Here is a 15475-nt window from a genome sequence, read left to right as displayed (position 1 = left end):
AGGAACAGTACATTCATTAACTCACAAGGACAATTAAAACTTTGTAGAGATTACCGTCCCACAATCTGCCTGGAAGATAACTTGCAAAAATTATGTGCATGTCATAACCTATTCATAGCTTTTGTACAGTCTTATTTCCACTGGTCCCACTCTCCACACCACAAAAACATAAAAACTAAGTCAAACATAAAACACAATGTGAAGTGGGCGCTCACATCTCTAGAGACAGTGAAATAAGCAACGGCATAGCTAAACGTCTCATCTTTATAATGAGAGTACCAAGCTCTTGGCTTTGCAAATATTTGTCACTAAAGTGTTGTTTTAAAAACGTAAAATAAAAAAACATTTCTAAATACGTTAAATTCAATGTTTTCAATTTTTGTAAACAACATGTTATATTTTACAAATACTTTTTCACTCAGGAAACTCTGAACTTGAAAAATTAAAAAAGATCAAGTGTCAGAACGTAAAGGAAAATGATTGCCAAGGCCGAATTTACTTTTCAGAGGACGCAGTTCTCTACAGGAACCCAGTAGGCTGATTTATAGGCCTCCAAAAGAAGTGTCATGCTAAGTAACCCTTCTGACTCAGACACCAGCTTAGTGAGTATATCGGACGTCACTTCGATCAGCACCATAAAAGCCTTTGTGTGCTAAAGTCTGTGCTTTCATACAATATGTTGAATGCAGGATATAAAACAAAAACAACCCTTAAAGTCTGATCAACAACCATACACCAGAAAAATATCCCTATTGCCGTGCTATTACAGACAAGCTGGGAGTGCTGAGAAGTAACACAGTGTGAGTGTGACCTGTTCTCAGGACACCCCCGCGCCGCACGGCCACCAGCTGTAGCGTGTGCTTTCCTCCCCGCTGCTGCCCTCAGCCTCGCTGAGCCCGCCCCGACGACCCCGCCCCCCGCTGTAGTTGCGTGCTTGTGATTGTTCTGAATGCATTTTTTGTTCCTTTGGCCTGCTACTGTACTGTCCCCATATTATTTGTTTTGTTGGCTGTTTCTCACTGTGCCGTTTCACTCTCTCTACCCCCTGTGCCCCCCCGCCCCACTCCCCACTTCCCGCCGCTGTGCCTGCGGCCACGCCCCCTTTTTCCTTCTGTGCCCTCCCCGCTCCTGCCTCCCAGCTGCTCCTCCCTCCCTCCCACTTCGCCATATATGGCGACCGCGCGTACGCGCCGATTGTGCGCCGAAGGCACGCCAAAGGTAAGCCCGTCTGCGCCTGTCCGCGCCTGGACCGCGCCTAGCGCCAGAACCCCTGGCCCCCGCAGACACCAGCCCACCCGCCGGACCAACGACACCACCGAACTCAACGCACTGAACACCGGCCGGATCCCTGGATGCTACCAAGCCACCCCGAGACGGACCCACGGTCCCTTCAGCTGCCACTCCTGCAAGTTCTCCTGCATCCGGACCTGCATCGCACCCGCACCCACCAAGCCGAGACCCAGCAGCAACCACCTGAAGTGAATCCTGCTCAACACCCGCTCCGTCCACAGGCACGCCATAGAGCTCTGGAACCTCCTTGACACAACATCTCCAGACGTCGCCTTCCTCACCGAAACCTGGATGAACGCCTCCTCAGCGCCCGACATCGCCATCGCCATCCCGGACGATTACAAGATCACCCGGAGGGACCGCGGCAACCAGACCGGAGGAGGCATCGCCATCATCCACAGAACACCATCCGCATCACGACCAACTCCGACGATACCCTCACAACCGCTGAGCACCTGCACTTCCAGATCCACACCGACCTCAAGACCACCCTCAGAGGCACCCTCATCTACAGACCCCCGGGAGCACGCACACAATTCAGTGAAGACATCAAGGACTTCATCAGCCCACACGCCCTCCCCTCCGCGGACTACATCCTCCTCGGGGACCTCAACTTCCACCTGGAGAACAACAACGACCGCAACACCGCCACCCTGCTGCAAGCAGCTGGTGACCACCCCCACCCACTACGCCGGACACACACTCGACCCCGTCTTCTCCTCCAGCAAGGACATCACCTTCAGCCACGCCACCGGACTCCACTGGACGGACCACAGCTGCGTCCACTTCAGCTACAGAAAGAACACGATCCACCACCACCAGCAACAGGTTGCACGCAGAAGCTGGAACAAGATCACAGCCGACCAGCTCGCCGCCTCTCTGAGCCAGGACCCCCCCCGCCAGCTCAGCGAACCCCAGCCAGGCCGCCAACAACCTCACGAAGTGGATCAGCAACTGCGCAGACGATCTCGCCCCACTGAGGACCCCGCCCAGCAGACCCGGCAGTAAGAAAGCACCATGGTTCACCGACGAACTCAAGAGCTCCAAGAGGAACTGCCGAGCCCTCGAGAGAGCCTGGCGCAGAGACCCAACACCAGACAACATGACCACCCTCAAGCTCACCACTCGAAAACACCACCAACTGATCCACACCACCAAGAAAACCGCATTCAAGGAACGACTGGACAACAACGCCCACAACAGCAAGGAACTCTTCAACATCATCAAAGAGCTCTCCAACCCAAGCGCCGGAAACAACGACATCACCCCATCACAAGACCTCTGCAACTCCCTCGCCTCCTACTTCCACAACAAGATCGCGGACATGCACAACAGCTTCAGCACTCAGCCAACGCACCCCACGACAGCACCTGCACCCCCCCACCACCACCCTCCGCGTCTGGACCCCGATCAACACCGAGGAAACCCTACGCACAATGAACTCCATCCACTCCGGATCTCCAAACCGACCCCCGCCCTCACCACGTCTTCAACAAGGCCGACTCCGTCATCGCGCCCCACCTGCGGGACATCATCAACACCTCCTTCGACACCGCTACCTTCCCGGAGAGCTGGAAGCATGCCGAACTCAGCGCTCTACTGAAGAAACCATCAGCGGACCCCACCGAACTAAAAAACTACCGCCCCATCTCGCTCCTCCCGTTTCCGGCCAAAGTCATCGAGAAGACCGTCAACAAGCTGCTGGCCGCCTTCCTCGAGACGAATGGATCCCTAGACTACTCGCAGTCCGGCTTCCGGGCCAACCACAGCACCGAGACCACCCTCATCGCAGCCACTGATGACATCCGAGCCCTGCTCGACAACGGGGAAACAGCGGCCCTCATCCTCCTGGACCTCTCCGCGGCATTCGACACTGTCTGCCACCGCACCCTAGCGCAGCGCCTCAGCAACGTCGGAATCCAAGAGAAGGCACTAGAATGGATCATCTCCTTCCTCGCCGGAAGGACACAGAGAATCCGCCTCCCCCCTTCAGATCAGAAGCCACCGAAGTCATCTGCGGCGTCCCTCAAGGCTCCTCGCTCAGCCCCACCCTCTTCAATGTCTACATGAGCCCCCTTGCGGCCATCGCACGCCAACACAACCTCAACATCATCTCTTACGCCGACGACACCCAGCTGATCCTCTCCCTCACCAACGACCCCGCCACCGCCAGAGCCAGCCTACACGAGGGAATGAAAGACGTAGCCGAGTGGATGAGGAACAGCCGCCTGAAACTGAACTCAGACAAGACGGAAGTCCTCATCCTGGGATCTTCGCCCTCCGCCTGAGACGACTCCTGGTGGCCCCCTGCCCTGGGCAGCGCACCCAAACCAACAGACCACGCACGCAACCTGGGCTTCATCCTGGACTCCTCCCTCTCCATGACCAGACAAGTCAACGCCGTCTCCTCGTCATGCTTCAACATCCTACGCATGCTACGTAAGATCTTACGGTGGATCCCCACCGAGACCAGGAAGACGGTCACTCAGGCCCTCGTCACCAGCCGACTGGACTACGGCAACTCCCTCTACGCCGGAACCACTGCCAAACTCCAGAAGAGACTCCAGCGAATCCAGAACGCCTCAGCAAGACTCATCCTGGACATCCCCCGACACAGCCACATCTCCGGACACCTGAGAGACCTGCACTGGCTCCTGGTCAACAAGAGAATCACGTTCCGACTCTTCACCCACGCACAGAAAGCCCTTCACAACCAAGGCCCAAGATACCTCAAAAACCGCCTCAACTTCTACACTCCCGCTCGCCAGCTTCGATCAACCAACCATGCCCTCGCCGCCGTCCCCCGCATCCAAAGATCCACCACAGGAGGAAGGTCCTTATCCTACCTGGCCGCCAAGACGTGGAACTCCCTCCCGACCCACCTCCGCCTGACCCAAGACCACCTCGCCTTTAGGAAGCAGCTCAAGACCTGGCTGTTCGAGCAGTAGCGGACCTCCCCTCCCCAAGCGTCTTGAGACCCTCCGGGTGAGTAGCGCGCTATATAAATGACTGATTGATTGATTGATTGTGTTTGTGTGTGTGGGGAGGGGGGGCTAGGGGATTTTAGGAGGGAAGCAGCACACAAGGGACAGAGCTACAAAATACATACACTCTTATGGAGTGCCGAATGAAAAAGAAAAGGTAGTTCACTAAAGGTGAAAAGTGTAAAGATTCAAGTGAGCCAATCAAAAGGACCTGAACAGATAAGGGTGGAATTGCTTTGCCAGATTTTCAGCTCAGAGTGGGCTTTTGAGCTCAAAAACAGCAAGTGTTTATTGACAAACTCAGAAAAATCAGGGGTCAGCCCAATGCAATGTTGAAAGAGGTGAGAGGTGGGGATTTCAAGTTCCTGTATACATTTGCAAATATATAGGTGAGGCTAAAGGTCCTACAGGTGATTGCCCTGCTCGGAGCACAGATAAGGCGAGCAACAACTCTGTTGTAATATAGCAGATATGTGCCAGTGTGGGATTACCGGGGGAACCCCCTGAGTGTTTGGAGGACAAGTTGGCAGCCAAAAATTACACCGGAATGGGGCCAGTTACTACAAGAGGGGAAACTCTGTAATTGGGGGGACCTACAGGAAATGACTGGGGGATCCATCTTTAAATTTCAGACCTACCAGCTAAAAGGTTGGGCTCAGTCCTTGGGGTGAAAAAAACAGTAGCACCAATGTGCTGGAAGAACATTTGGTGAGGGTGCCCCTGCGGAGGAAAGAAGTGCCACCATGGTACTGACTGATGTTGGATATGATGGATGGAGACTTCGACCTACCAGAGGCAGTGTGTGGAGTACTTGCAAAGGCCAATGTTAAAACACCTGCAGCAAGTATCAATGTTGGATATTATGGATGGAGACTTCGACCTACCAGAGGTGCTGCGGGGAGTACTTGCAGAGGCCAATGTTAAAAGACCTATGGCAAGTATCAATGTGCACACTTTATAGCACAATAAAACAGCCTTTTTGACAAAGATCATCTTTTCTCCCTCCACAAAGCATTTATGTCACAAAGAAGAACTGCTTAACTGACAGGGACAGGCTTGGTATCCTGCTCAAAGAATGAGCTGCAAGAAGCGGATGACATCGACATGTTTATGGCAAGCTCGGGTATCCTGCATTTTTGGGTAGAGGTTAGTAAGATCCTGAGTGGCTTGTGTCGAGTCAACATCAAGGTAAGCCTTGGGATGACTGTCTTTGGGTGTATGCCAGAGACCGGGGAACGCAATAAGGATCACCAAAAGTAGCTACCTCATCCTTCTGGGGCATAGAGACATTTGCTGGCACCTAAGTCAAGCCCTACCAAAGATGAATGGTTGAGAGCTGCTATGTACTTCTGTAAAATGTACACAAGCACTACTTGTGTATGAGGAGCCGGGATATGGGCACCACTGATAACTTGGACAGGGGTTGGGGAGACAGACATGAAAAATTAATAGGAATAATGGTTTACCACAGAAAAAATATTTTTTTTCCGTACTACTGTCCTATGATTACACTCGACTTGGATCTTGATCATAGTTACTCAGCCAGGTAAAATCAGATCCATAAGAGTCCTAACTTTCTTCCCCAGCTGGGCAGCTTTATTACTCTCCAAATATGAGACAGAAGGGCAGCAAAAAATAGGAGGTCTACGGTGTACAGCCTGAAGTGATTTATGAATGATGACATAAACAAGCATTTGCACTGCAATAGGTCTTGCATTAGGAATGCTTGAGCTATTGGTATTGTAAATGACATTTTTTAGGTATGTGTCGGTTTTGAAAGTAGCGAAATTAATAGCTTTGTCATTTACAATGCCAATAGTTTTAACTTTCGCAAATGTGACACCTATAGCATTTGTAATGCAATATGTGTTGTATTTACGTGACTTAGATGTATTTTTTTTTTTTTTGAAAACCTTTATTGTACAGAAAGAGCTCACAAATACGGGCCTACAACCCACCGGGCTGGCCACCACAGAGCCGAATGTCAGGAGCAATGCACAGAGTATCACAGTATACAAAGGCAAAGAAACAGGAGAAATAACAAGCATCTTAGAGCAATCACAGGAGATAAGAATTAGAAAGGTAGTTTTCTTATTTTTTAAAGGACGGGTTAGGGAGTACAGGAATATGGCGGGCCGAGAGACAAACCAAAGGGGCGGGGCCACGGCGGGCAGCAATACAATGATCGTAAAAAACACAGGAGAAACAAATACGAAATAGGCATACCAATAAGCACCGGTCAAAACAACAGACATGAGGAAAGGCCATCGCACACATCGTCCAATGCCCGCCCACCGCAGCTACCACCTGTCCCACCGAACAGCACAGAAAAGGACCCAAATACAAGAACAATACGAAACGGACCCCCAATAAAAGAAAAGAACCCCGCATAAAGGGGGGGGGGGGGGGGGGGAAAGGAAGGGGGAAGAAGGAAAGGAAGGGACTCTTATCCAAACACCCGCCCCCGGGCGACGAAACAGGAAAACAATAACCCGGTACAAAATAGACATTAAAAATACAGAAAACACACCCAGCAAATCAGAATCATCGTGATACCGGAAAAATACCCCAGAAAGACACCAGGGGGACAGACGACGAGACAGAGCCCCGAAAGAAGGGATACACAAGGGCCATAGAACCAAAAAGGGAGAAGAAAGGAGGAAAAAGATCCCCCAAAAACAGCAACAGACCCCCCCACCCACCCCACAAGCCCACCCTACACCCCTGCAGAAGGCTACGGCCAACCCCCCAGCAGCGTGCCTGTCGCCCTAAATAGAACCCGAAATATAGGAGAAAGAAACAAGGTAGAGACAAAGGCAAAAAAGAAGGGCCAGGGAAAGGAAGGAACATTACACACGGGAGAGGGCAAAAAACAGTATTATCCGCAACCATCCCACCACCTGTGAAAAGGGGAGAGGCAGAGCCCACGGGAAGTCAAACGACATCAGGATAAGTTTCAGGAGTCCCACGAAGTTACGCAACATCACAACAGCACATGTCGGTCACAGATCAAAAACAAGACTACCGCATATAATAAGTCATTTCAGCCCTGTCCGCTTTTGTCCAAGGTTGTAATCATCCAAACAAACAAAGTCCAAACGACGAGGGACACAGGGTTCAGGAGGAAATCCAGCGGCAGTCCTGAGGAGAAACGTGAAAGAAAATACGGAGGATATAAAAAAGTTACGGTACAATCTTCGCACCGCAGGCACAGTTCTATGGACAAGTCCAACGAGGCAAGCCCAGCTGGGTCGGCACAGGCGCCCCGGCCGGGGAGCCGACGTGATGAGAAACAGAAAGGATCATCGAGGCCTGGACAGGATGCAAACGGACCGCAGACCAGCGGCCGAGGCAACAAAGCAGGACGACGAAGGGCGTCGGAGAGTCTCCAATTCAAGGATGCGGTCTCCGCCGGAGGCACAGAGACCAGGAGCACACCAGCCGTACCCTGCAACAAGGAAGCAAAATCCAACGATGGGGGCCCGCATAAATCAAAAAGTGGGTCCGCCTCCACAGGGGAAACAGGCGCAGCCACGGAAGTCCGCCAGGAGTATAGTGCATCCAGGACAACTTGAAGTGCAGGAAACCCTTCACAAGAGCCGACATCCGGGCCGTGTGGCGGGCCCCCAGTGCTCGCCCAGGTCCGGCAGAGACTCCCAAGGTCGGCCGCCATCTTAGGAGCCCAGCAAGCCCTCGGTCGTCGGGGGCCCCGGCCGGAGCAACACCAAAGCAAAAGGAGGTCAGCCGAACTGCGGCGGGGCGCCCCAAGGCAGGAAGGAGACCCACCAGAAGAAGGATGTTCGGCGGCCCCCTCGTGCCGCCGGCCCCGTTCTCCGAGCCCGGGCGGAAAATCCAAAATGGCCGGGCCGGGGAACAAAGGGGGGACCAAGCCGGATAAATGAGGAGGCTCTCCCGCAGGAGGCAGCGTCCGCACCCCGAGGCCCAGGCCAGTCGGGTCCGCCAACGGGCACAGCCGGCCTATTCGCACATCAGCCCCCGCAACCAGATCCACAGCGCCAGCAAGGGCCGACCATCGCGCTCCGTCACGTCCCGTCGCTGCCAGGAGGTCCAGGCCAGTCCGCCCCGATGGCTCCGAGCGGGACCACCGCACAGGATCGACAGCACCCAGGATCACCGGAGCAACGGGTAAGTGTCCGCAAAGTGCCCGCGGTACCGAAACACCGCAAGGAGGGCTTCCCGGGGCAGGAGAAATACAGGATAATCGAAGAAAACAGGTGGTTGAACGGAGCCGAGCTAAAACGCGGCCATCTCGGTCGCGAGCTAGGCTCCTCCCGACTTAGATGTATTGATATTACAAATAACAATGGCTTTTATTTTTTTAATAATTAATACTTAAATAAACGCTATTGTAATTTATAATGGCAATAGCTTAAACTTTTGTAAATAACTTTTGTGAAGATTATGTTCAGTGTATTTTATTGTGACGAAAAAACAAGAACCGAAGTGAAATTTTAACATCTTTTTGTGACATTTGTAATAAAACTTGAAACATTGAGAGAACATATTTGAACCAGTTGTTGTTGAATGGTTGCACAGATTGATGCTGTGGTGGCGCTGAGTGATGTTGTGGTGATGTTGTGTTGTGGTGATGTTGTGGTGGCGACGAGTGATGCTGTGGTAGCGCATAGTCACGTTGTGGTGCCCCTGAGTGATGCTGTGGTGGTGCTGAGTGATGCTGTGGTGATGCGATAGATAGATAGATGGAGGGCAATAGATAGATAGAGGGAGGGAGGGAGACAGATAGATAGAGGGAGGGAGGGCGATAGATAGACAGATAGATAGAGTGATGCGATAGAGTGACTGCGCTAGATATGTACACAAAAAGTTCAGAATCACATCAGTGTAATTACCCATTTTCTTTACCATTAACTGTTTTCTGCTGGGCTTTCATAGCACGTGTACGACATACTAGCATCCACAAAACAGCACATTACTGTAGAGGCCCCTACCCTTACTTTTCTTACTGATATCGCCTGATATTAAATGCATAGCCACACTTAAATGTCAATCTTCTTTTTGCAGATACAAGTGTATTATTGGAGATATGTATGTTAGGGACTGGCATAATTAAGGTCAGATTACTGCAGAACACCGGCCCAGAAATATTCTCTGTACAAAGTCAAAGGCCCAGATGTCAACAATGCTCCTGTAAGAGTGTTAGTGTCTCACAGAAACCCAAGCACTAGTCTATATAGAAAGGCAATACGATAGTAGGCGATGCACGCAAGCACACAAACGAGGGAGTGGGGGGTCAGTTCCCGGGATCGGGTGCGACTCTCACCTGATCCTCCTCCTTCACGTCGATAAAAGCTGGGACACTCATGGCGCTGCCACTTCAGGGGCTGCTTAGAAGCACGCCACATCCTGGGTGTAGAGAGGCAGTCGAGCAGAAGCTACATGAAAGCTTGGCTCGTTTTGGGCTCCAGGTTCGAACAGCACATAGAGCTGAAACTGAGTTGGGCTTCTGGGTCGAGCTTGCAGTCTCTCACCCACCTCTAAGCTGAAATGCAAACTAGGAGCCCCTTTGGCCTGTCATGAAACTGAATTGAAATGTGAACACGATATCTAGCTAATGAGACGTCTTTTAGTGAATACTTGAAGCCAGGGCAATGGTGAGACATATTTGTGTGTTTATAGTTCAAGCATGCACGTTAAAATCTTCCTCATTTTCATCGTCTGGAGGTGAATTGCACGAACGTTTTCAGTTCCTTTAATTTAGTTCCCTACATGGGAGTGATTCCACTCCCCCCTTCTCGCTCCACAAATACACTTGTGTTGGACTAGCCTAGACTGTCCCCCTTGCCACGCATGCCAAGATACCACGCGCTTCAGCACCACTTTAGCCATCAAAAGCCCAAAGTGTTAATCGCCTGCCCCCGAAAGGGCAGGGATCGTGAGTCAGTAATGCGGGCAGGTGTTCGCAGCTTCAACTGTCACTTTTGTCCTACCCACGCCGTGATCTGGGCAGCAGGCATGGGCAGGGAGTCGGCACAGTGCCCGTGAGAGGGGCGGGAAGGGAGGGGTTAGCTGAATATCTCTTCACGTCTGTTAGGATAATGTGGGGGCGGGTGAAGATAAAGCCAGCAGGGCGTGGGTGCCACTGTGCATGTGAAGGTCCTGCAGCCTGTTTACAGGAATCTTTGAACCTGGTTAAATGCTTCACCACAGTAAAAAACAATATAACAGACTTTGTGGCCATACTTCAGTTAATTCGGCATCGGGTGTGAACTTTTCTTTTTGTAGCTCTTCTTGGCCTCTGAGGGCTTTGTGAACATAGTAGTATAACTAGGCTTTTCGGCACTGCACACGCCCTCCGTCGATGTTCGCTCAGCTGAACATAAGAAGTTCAAACCTGTGTCAATAAACAACAAGCCGCCGGCCCGATTTGGAGCGAATTCCGGAAGCGTCATGCCTGTTGTGGGGCAGGAATTCGGGGGGAAGCCTGTGCCCACGGAGTGGCTGGCCCAGTGTTAAGTCGTGACGTGGGGCTCCCATGCCTGAGGGAGAGCCCCGCGGTGGCGGCAGAAAGTGGCGGCTGAGGGCGGCCATCGATGCAAGTGCGGTGAGTGGGGCTTGGTTGTACCGTGGGGGCTGGTGTGTGTGTTTGCTCTTGAGCAAAGCGATCGAGTACACGTGCAGTGGCTGCGGGCGTACAGATTGTAAGCGCGTCTTCACAAGTGCGCGATCGAGTACATATGCAGTGACTGGGGGCGGCTGGTGCGTGTGTGCGCGCGTTCAAAATGCAAGCGCGTCCACAGACCACAATCTGCTCTTGCACCGGTCTGTACCACTTGGGAAGCAAGTAAATAAAAATAGATCTCGCTGGCGACAGCGCTTTCGCGCTGCATCGCCAGGCGAGACCTAAAAAAGGGTTGTAACATAGGCTATTCTCCAGGGAAAAGACAAAACAAGAAGAGGCAGGCAAGCCATCGAATAAAAAGCAAAGGAGTGACAATAAAGCCAATCAATGGTAAGAAGTAGGTGAGCTGTAAGCTCACTGCAATGTCACGATAGGTCTTTTGAAATCAGGTAGCAAGAGACCTAAAAACGAAATTACGAGTAAAACATAGCCCCACCCCTCCTGTAAGACAATAATACTGCAAATAGCCAATAACCTTTACAACAGGACAACATCCCACATTTGAAATATAAATGTCAGAAAACTGACTTTGCAAAGTGAACAGTTTCTTTTAAAAGATGCATTCATAAACCGTACAAAACTGCTTTTGACAATGTGTGGCATGTATTGGAAACCCTAAGTTATGAACGCTGTGTATTGTGGCTTTGTACTGTGACTGTCTCAACTTTGTCCAACTAGCAAGAACACATTTAAAATCACACATTTAAAATCCAACAACGTTCTACAAACCAAATACAACCGACTATATTAAACTTAATATTACACTTCACAAAAATAAATCCGACTGAAATAGAGTAATACATTTTTTTCTTAAATAGCAATACGATTAACTGGAAATCATGGCTTAGATCAGAACGGCTTATGGTTTCAGATGTATTACAAAGATATTATAGAAAAGTGAGCGGTCAATCAAGTAAGTAATGGCAAGCCACGAACGTTTCATGGATTTTAAACTCTCTCTCTATATTGATATATATATATATATATATATACATATATACACACACACACACACACACACACACAATGGTTTGTGAGCTAAGTATAGAAATCACAATGTTCAATGCACATCAAACACTTCATTTCTTTTTTCAAGCCCAAACTAAGTTGGACAGCAGCTTGTACCGCAACACTACCCTCTGGAATGGTTTGATTTTTATAATGAAAAAAATATATTGTCTAGAGTGCAGCTTTCTATAAAGTTTTTATGTAAGATCATCTATGTTAAAAAACAATACAGCACTTTACCAGAATCGTTGCGGAGGTATGACGACATTGCTGGAATTAGGCAAGACTGGCTCAACAGTTCTTGCAGAACAGAAGGGAGAGCACTGCTGTTTTGTCCTCTTCCATCGCTAGATTGTGATTCACCATGCGAAGTGCAGCCTGATGCATTGATGTAACTTGCAAGAACCTGTAACATCACAAGTACTGGGTTCAGTTCAATAAAAGATAAATAGTCTCTTGTTTGGAAAATTAAGTTGCTTATACATAGCTGCAGTTACTTTCTATGTAAAAGAAAAGCTGTTTACCTCCAATTCTGATGAATACTCCATTTCCTTTGAGGATAACCTATTTTTGAAATATCGAAAATGAGCAAAAAAAAGGTTGGCCTGAAAATATTTTTATAGCTCAGCCGCTGACACCACAAAGGCAGACACCTATGTGCCATGCAATCACAAGACAGCATTGCACCGTTGCTCAATTCCTCAAATACTTCTCACTTGAGCAGACATGGATTCAGAGTCACAGTAGCAGAGTTCAGTGAAATAATCTGCATAAGAAACACAGCGTCCAGAACCTTGACAGCAACTGATCAGGAATCGAACTCCACAGCTTAAACTTTTACGAAGGGAACAGACAGCTGGCCAGGTTTCAGATAAATAGAAAAGAAAAAAAAGCAAACTTACCTGCTGGTCGCTAGCCGCCGCATCTTCTAAGACGCAGGAAGCACGCAGGCTCTCAAACTCCCCTAGCCAATCGCTGCCTATCAACAGTGTTGTGATTGGTTTGAGCCAGCCACGGACTCTGCAGGTAAGAGTGGCGTCGCAGAGGAGGGTGGGGGGGGGTATGCATGTGTGTTTTCGACGGGGAACATCGTTTACAACAAAACTTTTACCACGCACTACCATTACAACGCAGGAATTACAACGAAAGTCGTTACGACGACTTTCGCTGGAGGGCGCTGTTGGATAGGGAATAGTTTAATTTTCTATCCAACACCTTCCCTACTATCCACGGGAACTGGAGTTGGAATAGAAAATTCAACTATTCCACTATCCAGTGCCCCCCAACGCAAGTCGTTGTAACGACTTGCGTTGTAATACCTGCGTTGTAAAGGCATGCGTGGTAAAAGCATGCGTTGAAACGTCATACATCCGTTTTCGACAGATGACTATGATGAAAATTTATTATCTATTCAGTTTTCCCTGGTGGTAGTCTGTGGAACCGACCCCTTCCCAAAAAAAAAATCCCGGCCCCGGATTACCTGCATGGGAGCAGCTGGTCTGAGAGCCATGGCTTAGCGCTCAGAGAGGGACTGGGAGGCTGGGCATGTTCTCCATCTAAACTGTGCAATACAGCCGGTGGAGAACAAGCAAAGTGTGCATGATTGTTTGGCTGGCCCAGGCAGCCGGCCAAACCGTCATGTGCACGTAAGAGTGGGCACACCACGCCTTCCCCTGGCCCCCTGCTCCTAAGCAGTAATGGAAAAATAAAATGATAATAAGGTTCCGTTACTATCATTTTATTTTTCCTCTGCTGGACCAATGGTTTGTGAAAATATTACTTTTGGTATATTTGTTTTATAGAACCAAAAGATACATTGTTGTAGTAAAATACGTTTTGCAATATCACTGTTTTATAATGTATAAAGTGGACACAGTGCATTTTTCAATCAGTACAATTTTATCCTATAGGAGGAAACACAATAAGCAATATGCAGATAAGTAAACTGTTTACGATACTGAGCTTTTAGAAAAGAAATTAGTACCAGGCAAGGTTCAGGTAAGTAGCCTCACTGCACCACCAGTGGCACTGGGGCGGCCAGGTGCAGAAGTCAAACTCTGGTTCTGGTGCCACCGTTATTCAATGAAGAACGGGGGCAATCGAACTGGTACTACTTGCAGGTAAGAACAACAGCTTGGTAAGCCTGTCTCTGGGGGTTAAGGTAAGCACTGGGAGGGGGGAGGGCACAAGGCACCACCATACTTACACTATTAGCTGCACACAGCATCGGAAGCCGAATATGAACAAATGGAGAATCTTAGAATCAGAAAAAGGCTGCAGGCTCAGGACAGGAGGCTGGACGACAGAAACCTACAGCTGCACAGGTAAGTTGGAGTGTGCTGGAGCATCAGGATACCTTTGGTAGATCTCCCAAAGGTCCAGGGGCTCCAGGTGCAGGGGTGTCTTTTGGCCTCGGAAGTCAGCTTACCAGTGTGGTCGCGGTTGGGGTGTCAAGCAGAGGCTGCAGGCGTCAACGTGTGGTCCGGCAGGGGTCAACCCTCGAGAGACTCTAGCGCAGGATCGCTGAGGAACCTTTTTTGGACCAGTGGGTCTCTTGGACTCGGGCCGTGGCATCTGGTGCAGAGGTGATCGACTTCACGATTCCACAGGCAAAGCGTTTGTCTTTACACTTGGTCTTCTGTTGGACAGGCATACTGTACACGGAGATCATGCATTTTTTTTAGAAGGCAGTAGAAGGCAGGCAGTTCTCCCAGGGTTCTGGAGGTTGCTGGGCTGCAGACAAGTCGGCCTTCTGTAGAACGGTCTTTAAGGGCTGCAGACAGGACGGTAGGTCTGGGCCCAAGTCAGTTGGTGTCTTCAGTCTTCGCTGCTGCACGACTCTTCTTTGTCCTCTTCTTCGTAAGTCGTTGGTAATCTCAGGATAAAGGCTCAGGGGTGCCCCTAAATACTCAATTTAGGGGCTTTACATAGGTTAGGTGGCAGTAGTCAAAGGGCTATCTACCTTTAGAGTGAATACACCCTTTGTATGTCCACACCCTCTGGGTAGGGGGCATATCCCTAACTCTATATGGCTATAATCCTCATTAACAAATGGAGGAATTTCAAAGGAGGGGGTCACTTCAGCTCAGGGCACCTTAGGGGTGGGCCTGGCTGAGGGGACACCCCTCTCTTGTTTACTAATGTTCCAGACGACCTTGCCGCCAAAAGTAAGGTTGGTCAAGGGGGCGGGCATCTCCACTAGCTGGAGATGCCCTGGTCAGCCTAACAAAGGGCAGGAAGCCTCTGAGGCTCACCACCATTGTATGCTGTTCCTGCTTGGGGGTAGGTGTGAAGCACTTCCACCCAGAGCAGGCTTTGTTTCTGACCCAGGAGAGCAAAAGGCTCCATCCTCCGGGGGTCAGAAACATGTCTAGAGGAGGCAGGCTGATGGGGACCAGTCAGGCACACACTAGTGGTTTGGTAGGTTTGCAGGGGGCACCACTGAGGTACCCTGAGTGCATTTATTAATGAATACAACACTGTCATCAGTGTGGGCCCATTAATCTGAAATGTCGGTACCAAAAATCTCGGA

At 50.0% G+C, this 15475-nt stretch overlaps 1 protein-coding gene across 4 annotated transcripts in view; it reads right to left on the bottom strand.

Annotated features, from left to right (window-relative positions):
• The window catches only part of BIRC6 (baculoviral IAP repeat containing 6), a 2208279-nt gene that overhangs the window by 331364 nt on the left and 1861440 nt on the right, over positions 1–15475 (bottom strand). For all 4 annotated transcript variants that reach the window (XM_078648748.1, XM_078648749.1, XM_078648751.1 and 1 more), the window contains one exon: positions 12184–12349. In XM_078648748.1, the coding sequence (XP_078504874.1) occupies positions 12184–12349 (166 nt within the window). The remainder of the gene's footprint in view (positions 1–12183; positions 12350–15475) is intronic.

This window comes from Lissotriton helveticus, chromosome 6 (assembly GCF_964261635.1).
Source record: "Lissotriton helveticus chromosome 6, aLisHel1.1, whole genome shotgun sequence".
Taxonomy (NCBI): domain Eukaryota; kingdom Metazoa; phylum Chordata; class Amphibia; order Caudata; family Salamandridae; genus Lissotriton; species Lissotriton helveticus.
The sequence above is the reverse complement of the archived record's forward strand: the minus strand, read 5'-3'. Positions and strand labels throughout refer to the sequence as shown.